The following is a 14,450-nucleotide window of genomic DNA, read 5'->3' as shown; positions in this document are numbered from 1 at the left end:
CTTCTCTCAAGGATGGGCAGTCTAGGCCCTGCAGCATGGTGACCTCCAGCAAGTTCCCTCATCAGGTCTCCCCTCCTTGCCCCTACCCACTGCCACTGCAGCCTCAGAGAGCTCAGGCAAAGACAAATGAAGATTCCTTATAATGCTGCCATGAAGGCAACATGAAAGACATTGTATTCAAACTTTGCAGAAATCCACAAAAGCTGTTAAATCAGTCCATCTATATTCATTACCTATTGCCTATATAATAAATCACCCTTAAATCCAGTAGCTAAAAAAAAAAAAAAGATGAACATTTATTATCTCCCACAGATTTTGTGGATCAGGAATCTGGGAGCAGCTTAACTGAGTCAGGGTTCTGGCTCAAGGTGTGTCATATGGTTGTAGTCAGGCGGTCAGCTGGGGCTACCATCATCCAAAGGCGTGACCAGACCTGGAGGACCCACTTCCAGGGTCCACTTAACTCACTTGGCAAGCTAGTGCTGGCTGTCAGCAGGAAGCCTCTGTTCTTCACCACGTGGATCTTGCTATAGGGCTGCTTGAGTGTTCTGACAATATGTCAGCTGGCTTCTCCTGGAGCAAGTGATCCAAGAGACAGCAAAGAGGAGGCTCCGGTATCTTTTATAATCTAATTTCAGAAGCTGCATATGTCACTTCTGTTTTACTCTCTTCATTGGAAGACAGTCACTAAGTTGACCCCACACACAAGGGGAGGAGAGAATTGGGCCCCACCTCTTGAAAGGAGACATACTGAAAACTTTGTGGACACAGTTCTTTTCGGTCCACACCCTGCAGTAAGCGAGATTTTAGTGAAAGTCGTTCAGTCGTGTCCGACTTTTTGCAACCCCATGGAGTGTAGCCCGCCAGGCTCCTCTGTCCATGGGATTTCCCAGGCAAGAATACTGGAGTGGTTAGCCATTCCCCAAATCTGCTGGAAAAGGAAGCAAAGCTCTGAATGTATGGCACTGAGGCGGCCTTCTTAAGTGTGACCAGTAGGTGGCAGTCTTGCCTGGGTGTGAAAAAAAAAAAGGACAGGACACTGGTTTTCGCCAGCTCTAGGAGCAAAGAATTGTAAAAACTGACTTCATCAGAGCTGAGAGCACCGGAAACCTGAAAGAGCCACAATTCCCAGATGCAGTGCCATTTCTGAGACACATGAACGTGAAGCCTGCTGCTGCAGACTGTCTCCTAGTCACTGAGATCCCCCGGGCAAGTCTTTGTTCTGGGTTTCTGCATCTATCAGACAGGTGATCACAGAGCTTTCTTTCGGTGCTGACAGGCTATGGGCTCTGTGGTTGCTCTTTGGATGGGAGGAATCCTTCCCCTTGTGCTGTAGTTTCCTTCCAGCGTTGGTGGCGTGCTCCTTACATGTTTTCTTTACTGCCGCCTCAGTCAGTGCCAGCGCTGTAGCTGACAGGTACCCAATGCGTTACTTGTCAAATTAATGGGCATGGGCCCTGCAGAGCGTCTTCTCAGCCTCACTGGGCATGAGCTCTCAATTCCAAACCCTCCTGATCACATCCTCTTCCCTGCGGACTCTGATCCCTTCCTTCCCAGACCCACACTGTCCTGGCTTCCTCCTTTCTCTCTGGATACTACTTCTTGGCCCTTCATACATTCCTGTTCTTCCAGCAGTCCCTTAGGTATTGGTTTCTTTTTCTCCTAGGATTCAATCCTAGGTCGTCTTCTCTTCCTTTCTTTTTGGTTCTGTGGCACCTCACCCACTCCCCTGGTTTTCATTACCATGTATAATGATAGAAATAATGGCTCTTGGAGCAGGAAATGGCAACCCACTCCAGTATTCTTGCCTGGGAAATCCCATGGACAGAGGAGCCTTGCAGGCTATAGAAGAACCTTTTTTCACAAGGTCGCAAAAGAGTTGGACACAACATAGTGACTAAACAACAACAAAGTTTAATTAAAGTGAGTTACAAGCATGCTGATACTAAATATGTTGCTTTTCATGGCAAAGTTCTTTTGGTACATATTTACATTTCAAATATACAAAGGTAAGGCAATCCAGTAAGCTTAGATTCCAGGGAACATCTCCTGGTCAGAAGGTAATCATTTCGGTCTCATTTTATGGACATGAGGGGTTTGAGTATGATGGGAGAGTAGCCCCCTAAAAAAAAAAGAAGGAAATAATAATAGCTCACAAATAAATGGGGGAAAAATGGAAACAGTGACAGATTTAATTTTCTTGGGCTCCAAAATCACTGTGGATGGTGAATGCAGCCGTGAAATTAAAAGATGCTTGCTCTTTGGAAGAAAAGTTATGACAAACCTAGATAGCATATTAAAAAGCAGAGACATCACTCTGCCGACAAAGGTTCATACAATCAAAGCTATGGTTTTTCCAGTAGTCATGTATGGATGTGAGAGTTGGACCATAAAGAAAGAATTGCTGAAGAACTGATGCTTTCGAATTGTGGTGCTGGAGAAAACTCTCAAGAGTCCCTTGGACAGCAAAGAGATCAAACCAGTCAGTCCTAAAGGAAATCAACCCTGAATATTCACTGGAAGGACTGATACTGAAGCTGAAGTTCCAGTATTTTGACCAACTGATGCGAAGACTCGACTCATTGGAAAAGACCCTGCTGCTGGGAAAGATTGAAGGCAAAAGGAGAAGGAGCAACAGAGGATGAGATGGTTGGATGGCATCACCTACTCAATGGACATGGGTTTGAGCCAATTCTGGGAGATAGTAAAGGACAGGGAAGCCGGGCATGCTGCAGTCCATGCGGTCCCAAAGAGTCAACACGACTTAGAGACCGAACAACAATGAAGCCTTTAGATAGAGTTATTGACTATATGCTAAGTACTGCTCTAGCTCTTTCCTCATTGAGTCCTCACAACAAGCTGATGACGCAGGCATCACTATTACCTAGGTTTTGTGGTTGAGGGTCAGAGTGGCTGGGTGGCTGCTGTGAACCTGAAATCTGTCTCCTGAGCCTGAGGACCTAACCTTCATATTCACTTGCCTTCTAGACATCTCCCCTTGGATGTCACTGACCATGTTCAGAATTAGAATCCTGATATTCCTACTCCAAACTTTTCATTCTCTGAGGTCCTAGTCTCAGCAAAAAAAGCACCCAATCAGCCCAGGCTAGACATGTACAGGTAATCATCATCTCCTCTTGCTTCCCACCTTCAATCAATTCTAACAAGTCCAGTCAACTCTAACTCAGTATCATTCAGATCTGCTCCGCCTTCTCCATTCTGTCTCCACTGCTCTAATTCAAGTCGTTGTATTTCTCACATCTACACCGACCTCCATCTCTCCCTCATGGTGCCCACACTGTCTCCTTTCCTGGTCCTCCACCAAAGAGGAGGCAGTGGGGCTTAGTTTAATGGAGAAGAATATGAGTTTTGGAATCCAACAGGGTTATTTCACTACTCATTAGCTATTTGACCTGGAGCAAGCTTGTCAATATTTCTGAGTCTTAAGTCTTCTCTAAAATGAAAGATGAGAAAACATCTGCTCTATAGGATGGTGGGAGCATGCAAAGCCTCCAGAAGCTGAGGCTGGCTTGTCTTAGCTCTACCACCCACCTCACAGCCTTGGCTCTCACTCAATGGTCTAGCACCCTGAGTGCCATCCACACCTCCCAGCTTGCCTGGCCACCAGGGTGGGCACACACTATCCAACATGGCACCCGCCACGTTCTTCCTTCCTTCTCTTCTCCTCACGGCCTTGCTCGTTCACTGCCACCTTCTCCACCCCCTCAACATGCCCTCACCCCAGCCCAGCTGTTCCCACGGCTCTTTTAACACATCATAAACGCAAGTTTCTTTACTGGTACTCCCCATCGAACTGTGTTATCCCTGAGGGCGGGGATTGTATCTTAGGCCTCCTGAAGGCCCTAGCACAGGGATCTGGCACAGAGAAGATAGTCAAGAAGTATTTTGTTAGATGAATGAATCAACCAATGAATAAATCCATGGCAGCTTCAATTTAGGCCAGTTGGATGTTGTCAGCACCACAGGCTTCAGGCAAAGCTGCAAAAGATCTCCTGTTCCTGTTCCTTCTGCTTTCTGAATGAGTCTGAGACAATGAGTAACTAGCACAGGGTATAGAGTTGTAACTGGCTGTGGTTCTTTTGGAACTAGCACTAGTTCCAGAACTAGTGACTTTGTGACTTTGGGTGTAAACAGTGACTGCTGTGAAATTTAAAACTCAATCAAAACTGATTCAGTGAATAAATCTTTATTTTGTAAAGGATCTACATGCATAATCAAGGAGCAGATACATAATCAATTAAGCTTCAAGCATTGGTCTAAAGTGAACAGACAGAACCAGATATTTGTCTCCTGAAGTGCTTGGTCCCATGTGGGTGGAATATGCCATTGTTGGTCAGGGAAATGTCACTGAAATATCTTCATCCATTCATTTTTACCCTGAATGTTCACCGAATCATTTCTTGCTGCAGGAAGAACTCTCTGAGGTACAGGGAGGCAGTTTTTCCAGGGCATCCTGGCACTAAGATGCCACCAGCTCGAGCCTGACAAGTACCCAGCTAGTACCAAGAGCTGTGCTGACCAGGCCCCTGTAGTCAGATACAAGGAGGAAATAACTACTCAGACCCCAAAGCCAAGCAGCACTAATTCAAGAAAAAGGAAGAAAAGGTTTTATAACCAAACAATAAAAGAACAAGTGAGAAAGACTTGGGGATTGTGGCACTAGGCTAGAGCTGCCAAGTGTCCAGAGGCATCCCAGGCTTCATTTTTGTCCAAGTGGAAAAGTGTTTGGGGGAATCCAGGGAGGCTCAGTGTGCTGCTGACTCTCCCTCCACACTGTTGCTGTCTCTGTGATTCCAAATTAGAACCATACCTGAGTAATCAGAGGTTGGAGTGAAGCATAGCTGGCATTGCAAGGGCTACCTCAGTAGAACTGGATGCAAAAGAAAGTGCAGAAGCAGTGGCCAGCTGTTTCTGAATCAGGTTGGCCCACAAGCGAAAAGGGCTGCCCCAGAAGGCCTGCTCCCAGACTGCCAAGAACTGGAAGAGGTAGCACCAAACATCCTTGAGAATTTTACTGCTGGGAGAATAATTCTTTGATTCTGTGATTGGAAAAAACAGGCTGAGACCTAGTAAGGTTTATTCCAACAATGCAAGTCTGGTTCAATATCCCAAAAATCAACCAATTTAATCTACCAAGTTAACAGGCTAGAGAAGAAAAATCACATTATTAGATCAATCAGTGTAGAAAATGCATGTGACAAAATTCAACATTCATTTGTAATTTAAAATTCTCAGAAAAATAGGACTAGAGAAGAGTTTCCCTGGGTATTTCCTGGCAGTACAGTGGTCAGGACTCCACACTTTCATTTCCAAGGGCCTGGGTTTAATCCCTGGTTGGGGAACTAAGATCCTGCAAGCCACATGGCATGACCAAAAAAAAACAAGGGAAAAGAGAGAGAACTTCCCAATGTGATAAAAGGCATCTACCAGGAAAAACATATATATACAGCTAACATACTTAATAATGAAAGACTGAATGCTTTCCCTGGAAATTCAGGAACAGAGCCAGTATATCTGCTAAAGGATTACTTCTAGCAAAAGAAAAATAATCCTAGGAGACAATTCCCATAGAGACAGGTCTTTCACATTTCTGCATATATTGTAAATTATATATTTACTGCTTTTCATTCCAGACTACATTTTCAAGGATGTCTGTTTGGCAAACAGCTTTGGGAAATATAGTTTCCCCCTTTATAGCAAAGGGCAGGCATGCTTACTGACTACTATATAGCATTCAGGTTCTCTGAAATCAGGACTCCTCTTTGTAATGAAATCCATCTATGTTACTTCCATGCTATATGAGGGCAAAGGGAACTGATACAAAAAAAAAAAAAAAGAAAACCCATAATATCAATACTAAGAATTTAAAAGGTGACATCATTATAGATGGTACATTCATTAAAATGATTTTTAATGATATAATGAAAACTTCTTTAAATATGTTTGAAAATTTAGATGAAAACAGCTAGAAAATAAAATTTACTAAAACAGACTTAGAAGTAGAAAACCCAAATAGCCTTCTAACTATTAAAGAAAATTAATCAGTAATTTTTCCATAGGATCAGAAGCTTCAGAGAATTCTATCAAACATTCAACAAAAAAATTTCTAGGTTTACACAAATTCTTCCAGAGATTAGAAAAAGATAGTACATCTTTTCCAAAATTCTCTTTTACAGATTTTCCTGGAGGCGTGGCCATAGTACAGGAACAGCTTCCAGTCTTGGCGAGTTATAATCAGTTAAGAAAACAGTGGCAAATGTAGCTAAGTGTACTCTGGTTTCTCTCCAGATGATTTATCTTTTACTCTTTACTAAAGATTTCCTGGAGAGGAAAGTATGGGAGGTTGCCTTATTTCTCATCCAAAAGGGAGAGTTTCCAATGTTTCATCTATTAGGTATGATACTTGTTATAACTTTATATATATATATATATATATATATATATCTTTCTATAGATAGCTCTTATCAGATTGAGATTTAATTTTGTCAAACTTTTTTTTCTATGAGGATGATATATGTGCATTCCCAGATGGTACATTATTCTTTTTACATACTGCTGGATTCAGTTTGCTAATATCTTGTGAAGAATTTTTGCACCTATGTTCACAAGTAAGCTTGCTATATAATTTCTGTAGAAAAAAAGAAAAGTAAAAAAGTCGCTCAGTTGTGTCCGACTCTGTGACCCCATGGATTATACAGTCCATGAAATTCTCCAGGCCAGAACACTGGAGTTGGTAGCCTGTCCCTTCTCCAGCAAATCTTCCCAACCCAGGAATTAAACCGGGGTCTCCTGCATTGCAGGCGTATTCTTTACCAACTGAGCTATCAGGGAAGCCCAATAATTTCTGTAGAGCCTCACTTAACAGCTGGGGGCAGGGAACCAGACAGCCTATTTCCCAACCTACAGCTTAAACTTGAAACTGTCTTCTGATGCAAGTTGGTCATACCTTCTACTTTTCAGAACCTATTTCTACACATCAGGAATTGTTGTTGTTCATTTATTGAGTCCGACTCTTTTCTGACTCCATGGACTATGTAGCTTACCAGGCTCCTCTGTCCACAGGATTTTCCAGGCAAGAGAATACTGGAGTGGGTTACCATTTCCTTTTCCAGGAAATCTTGCCGACCCAGGGATTGAAACTGTCTCCTTGGCAGATAGATTCCTTACCACTCAGCTACCTAAGAAGTCCACAAAGTCTACATATTTAGCTTCATATAAGTAAAACCTCAAAAGATCACACCACCAGTCTCAATTGTTCTTCTTCAGGGAAGTCTTTGCTAAGACATAAAAAGTAACCAGAAGAGAAAGTGAACCATGAAAGCATGTATATCTCTACCATCAGTGCCCATTCTCCCAGATACACTCTTATGACCTGTGTTGCCTTTGCACCTACCAACAAAAGCCTTTCTTCCATTGTAGAGAATTATCCCTAAATATGTTCTTACTCCCCTGGTAACTGTCAGTAAAGAATCCGCCTCCAATGCAGGAATCAGCCTGCAATGCAGGAGACCCGGGTTCCATTCCTGGGTCTGGACGATTCCCCTGGAGAAGGAAATGGCAACCCACTCCAGTATTCTCGCCTGGAAGATCCCACGGACAGAGGAGCCCAGCGGGCTCCAGCCCACAGGGTCGCAAGAGTTGGACATGACTTAGCGACTAAACCATCACCATCACCATGTTCCTACTGGGTAAGATGTCCTAACAAGAAAATAAAACGGGTAACTTTAGTTATTAAAACAGATAATATAACGTTGCGTTTTGATATGCAAATAAGCTAATCAGGGAAACAACTTTGCCCCTCGGAGTAAGCGGAGAGACTGGTGGCCCTGATTCTCAAGCTGAAGGAGAGAGCATTTCTGTCTTCCACGCTGCAAGCCCCGCCGTACCCCACCCCACCCGCCGTGTTTATCTCGTGTACCACCGCATTACCATCCATCTCTGTCTCCCTCTGGTTCCTTTTTCTTACAAAAATATTCTGCCCTCCGCCATCTTCCCAGGTACTCCCACAGCCCACGGACCCCGTTTACAGCACTTAGCACTAAACTGGTCTAGGGGCACAGTCGGCTTCCTATGCAGATTGGCCGCAAGGCTGAGTCAAAGTTGGAACGACTGGGAAGTAGCTACAGAAAATCCCCTCAATAAATTCTAGTCCCCTCCTCCTTCCTAACCCAATCTTTCCCTCCTTTTGCTTCCACCACTTCCTAGCTGTGGCACCCTAGGCAAGTGCTTTCCCCCTCTGTGCCTGATCCCCTCAAACGTAAAATGGGGATAAACAGTCGTCGTTCTGGTGCAAAGCGAACCTCTTCGGTCCCGGTCGGCGAGCGGCGGTGGGATACCGACAGCGCTCAGCCCAGAGGCTGGGCAAACAAGGCCGCGACAAGTGTTCGTCAGAAACTCATTTTCTCTAAACTTCTGTCAGCCTCGCCTCTTTTCTCATTTTCTGCCACACACCCCCACCCACCTGCTCTGTCTCCTTCTCACCCCCTGTCTTTCCCCATCCTGTCTCCCTCTGAAGACCGGACCCCTCCCTCCACAAAATCTACTAGATTCCTCAAAGGCGGGGGGCGGCCCTGCCTCTGCGCGGCCTTCAGCTTTTTCAGCCTCTAAGCCTCAAACGCCTCCTCCTCCCGCTCTAGCTGCTTCTGTTAATTACCGGGGGACCTCGGCCCCCTCCTCCCTCTCTCCTTTCACCACCAGTTCCAGGAGGGCAGGGCCAGCTGCCCCCGCGCCTGGCACATTGTTGGCCAGAAAGAAGTGCTACGAAAGGTCGATAAGGAAGGGGAAGGTGCTTCCTCGCGGGTGGGGAGTGAGTGGAGCGGCCGGCCGCTCCAGCGCCTCTGCCTTCCCCAGCCATCGAGCTGATCAAGGACCTGGTCAACTACGACGTGCGCCCGGCGCTGCTCAAGGGCCTCGTAGCGCTCCTGATACCGTCCTTCAAGGAGACCAGCAAACTGCACTCCGAGATCGTCAGCGGTAGGGATCCGCTTGGACTGGGGGCTGGGCCCTGGCGGGGTAGGAGGGAGAGGCGGGCTCCTCCCAGGCTCACGGCCACCCCCTCCTCCAGACTCTTCGGTCCTCGAGCTCACCGCCCACCTGCCCCTGTTTTTGCAGCAGGCCGCGGCCGCCAAGGCCATCGGGTGAGCGGGCCGCAGGTGGTGGGCGGATGCTGCAAGCCGGGCTCAGCGCTGCCCGCGCTCTGGGGGAGGGCTCCAGCCGCGAAGGGTCCCACCCTACCACCGCAGCCCGAATCCCACCCCGACCCCAAACTACCCCACCCCCGCCCAGGATCCTGGCGCGCCACAACACGACCCTGGCCGAGGAGATGCTGCACCTGCGGGTGGTACACAGCCTGATGGCCGCCATGGGCAACACGGATCACAGCAACAGCCAGCGGCAGGCCAGCCTCACGCTGGAGGTGCACGGGGCGGCGGGGCGGCGGGCGGGCACTGCGCGCGGGCACTGCAGTCACGCCCCATCCCCGCCCGCCCACCGCAGTACTTCGTGGAGTTATTCCCGGTGGTGGAGGAGCACGTGCGCAAGACCATGGGGGAGGAACTCTACAAGCTCTTCCTAGTAAGTGGGACAAAACAGTGGCCCTGCGCCTGCCGCACTCACGCCCTCCCCGCCCCCACACCCCCCACCCCCACCCATGGACACCCCACACAAGATCCGGCTGGGGCGGGCGACAGAAGGGACTGCTCTGCTTGGGCTTCTCCACCTGGCACCCTTCCGTTCCCTTTCCGGCCCATCCTGGCAGGCTAAGAGCCTGACTGCAGCCTGCAGCCTCCCTCTGCCCACGCCCAACTCCAAGTCCAGGCTCCCCTGGCATCTAGCCAGGTTTCCCTTGCTTCTGTCCCCAGAGCAATGCCGAGAATCTGTACATGAAAATAGATAGCATTCAGGCGGACATCCTGGCGGCCAACAAAGTCAATGTCGCCAGAGGTGAGTGGGGAGCGAAGGGGCCTGGGCCAGAGGTGCAGCGGCACCCAGGCTCAGGCTCATCTCCCTGCCTCCAGCGCTGCACCTCAGCGGCCTCTCCTGCAGCAACATGAGCTTTTACGTTGGCCATTCTAATGAGGATCAGGTGGCCAACATCACACACTTCCAGAAGGAGGACGTGGAAGAAAAGGAGTAAGAGGAAAAAGGAGCCCTGGAGGCAAGCCAGGGAGCCAAGGCTCTGTGGCAGGGAAGCCTGGCAGAAAGGAGGAGTCCCAGTCAAGCTCCTGTAGACTCCTCTTAGCCTCCGTGGGAAGCTGGGGGTTCTGCCCCCCAGTGGTGGAGAGAGAGAGTCGGCTGGGAAGTCTTCAATAAACAAGTCTTGCTGTCTGTCGTGTCCATGTGTGGAGGGCAGAGGGAGATCCAGTGAGAGCTGTGATGATGGACCAGGGTGTCTCTGCTCATCAAGGAAAAAAGCTGGTCAGAAGGGAAGGACCACCAACCTCCTAGAAGATTCAAGGAGGTATCGTGAGGAGTGGGCCTCACCTCCAGTCCCTACTGGCCCTGCACTCTCACCTCCAGGACACCACACCCACCTGGATTCTCTCCTGCTTCTCTGGTTGCTTTCTTTCATTCTCTTTGCTGATTGATCATGCATGCAGGCTCAGTCATGTCCAACTGTTTTCGATCCCATGAACTGTAGTCCACGCCAGGTTCCTCTTTCCCTGGGATTACCCAGGCAAGACTGGAGAGGGTTGCCATTTCCTCCTCCAGGACATCTTCCCAACCCAGGGATTGAACCCACATCACTGTGTCTCCTGCATCACAGGCGGATTCTTTTCCACTGAGCCACCTGGGAAGCATTTTTATGGATTCCTCCTTTTCAACGCAGCTTCCTTCAAGGTAGAGGGAAGCAGGACTTTGACCTTGAGCCTCTTCTCTATATTTACACCCTGGTGATTCCATCACTTTATTTTTTTAACTTGTATTTATGTATTTATTTTTAATTTAAATTTTTTTTGGCCATGTCATGAGGCATTCTCTGACCAGGGTTAGAATCCGTGCCTCCTGCAGTAGAAACATGGAGTCTTAACCACTGGACTGCCCGGGAAGTCCCCCTGTCACTTTAAATACCACTTATATACAAGACTCCCATATTTCTCTTTTTTTTGTGTGTGTGTGTAATAAAGTTTTATTAAAGTATAGAGGAGATAGAGAAAGCTTCTGACATAGGCATCAGAAGGGAGCAAAAGAGCACCCCCTTTGCTAGTGTTAGCAATGGACTTATATACTCTCCAATGAATCCAAAGAATGTCTGGAGGTTGTAAAGACCTCACCAGACCTACTCCCATAATTTACATTTTAAGATAAGAGTTGGCCAGAAGGTTTAATCCAAAAATCGTCCTCAGGCAGGATACATCCTTGTAAAGACCAGACCTACTCCCATAATTTATGTTTTAAGATAACAGAATTAGCCAGAGGGTTTAATCCAAAGACTGTCCTCAGGCAGGATACATTATTGTTATATAATCCTAAGGAATGTAGAGGAAAAAAAGTAAAAAAAGTTTGTCCTTTCTTCCTCCTTGAATATCCCAGACCTCTCTCTCCTTGGGGACCCCTAGACTTCTTATCAACCTGCCTAGGAAACGACTCTCTCATTCCCCCCTTTTCTTTTAGGAGAATTATGTTGCCTAGGGAAAAGGGGCGTCGTTCTCATTCCATAACTGCTTCTGAGCTGACAAGGGGCGTTGTCCCTAAATTGGTGAGGCAACATATTCTCCTAATCCTCATAGTGAGGATGTCTGATCCAGGGGCTCCAAGTAATAGTTGGAGGAGGCTGTGGCACTCATAGGAGCTCGGACAACTATTTGTAAATTAAAAGCTTTTAGACGGTTAGAAAACCCCATTATACAGTTACAGATGTAAGGCAAAATAGTCATTAAACCAAGTTAAAATCAAAATGAAAAGTCACATTATGTCCATAGTTACATCAGTCCACCTTAAGGTTGTTAGATGTCATCAGTTTAAGAAGAGGTATCACATGCGATTGTTGAAGGTATTTGCAGACTTGGAGAAAGTCCTTTCCTTGAAGTGGGGATGTCCACCATGGGACGCCTTCCACTGATGAAGAGGGGAGTGCTCCGCAGACCCTGCAGTTAGACTGATTGTGGAATGCAGCATAGGAGTGAGCCCAGGACAGGAAGGCATTGTCTTGAGGATCAAACGGCAGACTCAGGATTTCTGGAGTCAGCAGAAGTAGGCTCACATAGATTATCAGGCCCATCTTGTCCTGAAGGATCCCGAACGAGCCCCCAAGATGAAAGGTTGTTGCTGAACGATGAGACGTGGGATTCTTGGCCTCCGGAGGAGACGAATTCAATCCGGGGCCAGAGACGAGGCTGATCGCTCAGAGCTTTTGTGTAATAAAGTTTTATTAAAGTATAAAGGAGATAGAGAAAGCTTCTGACATAGGCATCAGAAGGGGGCAAAAGGTAGTACCCCCCATATTTCTCTTTCCAGCTAAACATTTCCACCTCATTTTGTTGTCAATGAAAAATTTAATCAGTAGATCTAAGAAAGAAATGGAAAGTTTTATTCTAGCCAAATTGAGGATTATAAACTGGGAACAGCCTTTCAGAAAGTTCTAACTGTTCCACTTGTTAGAGGTCAAAGCTCAGTTATATAAGTTTTTGAGACAGAAGGTTGTACATTAAATGATGTATACAAAAATAAATAAATAAATAAATAAATTATGTATACAATGCAATTCACACCTACAATGCAAGTATTGGGTCCTGGGTCATCATGGCCCCTTACAAGATCAAGAAGGAAGGTTATCTCCTAAGACATTATCTTAGCAGGGGCTACTCTCCAATCTTGAGCTAATTGTGGTGTCTTGTCTTGTTGCAGATCACAGGTTCTAGGACTTCAGTAGTTTTTGCACATGGGCTCAGTAGTTGCTATTCCCAGGCCTTAGAGCATAGGCTGCATAGTTGTGGCACACAGGCTTAGTTGCTCAGGGGCATGTGGGATCTTTCTGAACCAGGGATTGAATCTGTGTCTCCTGCATTGGCAGTGTGTGGTTCTTGAAACTGACAAAGAAGCTCATGATTTAGGACATTTGTGCAGGCTTTTCTGTTGAACACTTGAAAAAGGTTCTATTCCTAGAACTCTCACCCCAGGTATCTGCATGGCTGATTTCTTCACCTTCTTTCAATTCTTTACACAAAAGTCAGCTTTTCAATGAGGGTTACTCTTTTTTTAGTTGCATCCCACACTACCAGTCCCTGTACTCTAATCCCTAACCCCTGCTACTCACCTGTTTATTCCATATCACTTATTTATGTATTTTTTTAATTATCTGTCTCCCTACCTGAATGTAAGCTCCAGTAGGGCAGGAATATTTGTTTTCATTACTGATATTTCCCAAATGTTGAGAATAGTGCCTGGCACACATGAATGAATTACTGAGTTATTGTGAGGGAATTGTCCCTCAAGGTCAGAGGAAATGAAATCAGATGGCAGTAATTCTCTAGGATGCCACAAGAGGGCAGCAGTGGCCCGGATGTTGTCAAAGACTGCCTAGCCTCACCCCTAACTGGGATTTTGAGCCTCCACTTTCCTCTATTTGGGCAGAGGGAGGAAAGAAAAGTTAACAAAATACCCAGCATGTTTTCCTTAAAGCTAAATGAATTTCCTATTTTAAAGATATGTCCTGTCCTTTGGTGTCCAGTCATTCTTACTGTTTTAGTCTTGAAATAGCCTTTCTTTTAATAGAATTAGTTTAAAAACAGTACCCCAGAAAATTTTGGAAATTTTAATAATTAGAAAATCAAAAAAATACAGGAAAAAAACCAAAACTCTGGTATAATAGTTTAATAACAATGGAATGTTTTAAAATGAAATCTTAAGTATACTACAAATATCTAAAACAAATATACATTACATGAAATTTATTAATATACATTTATCCCCCACCCCAACTTTTTATTATTTTTTTTTAATTTTTTTTCCCCCACCCCAAATTTTAACTTTCAAAAGTTCAAAATTACCAAAAAAGTTGAAAGAATAATACAGTGAATACCTAGACCCTTTGACACATTTTCTATTTACTGGGCTCTTTTTTAAGTTTCAGATATGACATTTGACAACTAAAAAGTTGACTACTAAAAACTTCACATTATGTTTCTACTAAGAATAAGGACATCCTCCTGCATAATTACTGTATCATTATTGTGGTAGTCTAAGTAATGGCTTCCAAATGCATCTACATCCTATTCCCAAGAACCTGTAAATGTGTTACTTCATGTGGTAAAAGGAATTTTGCAGGTGTGATTAAGGATCTTGAAATGGGAAGATTCTCCTGGATTATCTAGGTGGGTTCCAGGTAAGTACAAAGGTCTTTATAGGGCAGGACAATCCATAGTTAGTTAGGAGATGACATAACAGAAGCAAAATGTTTAGAGTAATGCACGGAAGGTTGCACAGGCCAA

At 45.7% G+C, this 14,450-nt stretch overlaps 1 protein-coding gene across 1 annotated transcript in view; it reads left to right on the top strand.

Moving 5' to 3' along the window:
* The window catches only part of ARMH1 (armadillo like helical domain containing 1), a 41,028-nt gene extending 30,191 nt beyond the window's left edge, over window positions 1-10,837 (top strand). The window contains exons 6-11 of the mRNA XM_061120057.1: window positions 8,872-8,994; window positions 9,086-9,158; window positions 9,307-9,436; window positions 9,517-9,594; window positions 9,882-9,963; window positions 10,038-10,837. Of these exons, the coding sequence (XP_060976040.1) occupies window positions 8,872-8,994; window positions 9,086-9,158; window positions 9,307-9,436; window positions 9,517-9,594; window positions 9,882-9,963; window positions 10,038-10,156 (605 nt within the window). The 3' untranslated portion in view covers window positions 10,157-10,837. The remainder of the gene's footprint in view (window positions 1-8,871; window positions 8,995-9,085; window positions 9,159-9,306; window positions 9,437-9,516; window positions 9,595-9,881; window positions 9,964-10,037) is intronic.
* Window positions 10,838-14,450: the final 3,613 nt, after the last annotated feature.

This window comes from Dama dama, chromosome 20, assembly GCF_033118175.1.
Source record: "Dama dama isolate Ldn47 chromosome 20, ASM3311817v1, whole genome shotgun sequence".
NCBI classification, from domain to species: domain Eukaryota; kingdom Metazoa; phylum Chordata; class Mammalia; order Artiodactyla; family Cervidae; genus Dama; species Dama dama.
The sequence above is the reverse complement of the archived record's forward strand: the minus strand, read 5'-3'. Positions and strand labels throughout refer to the sequence as shown.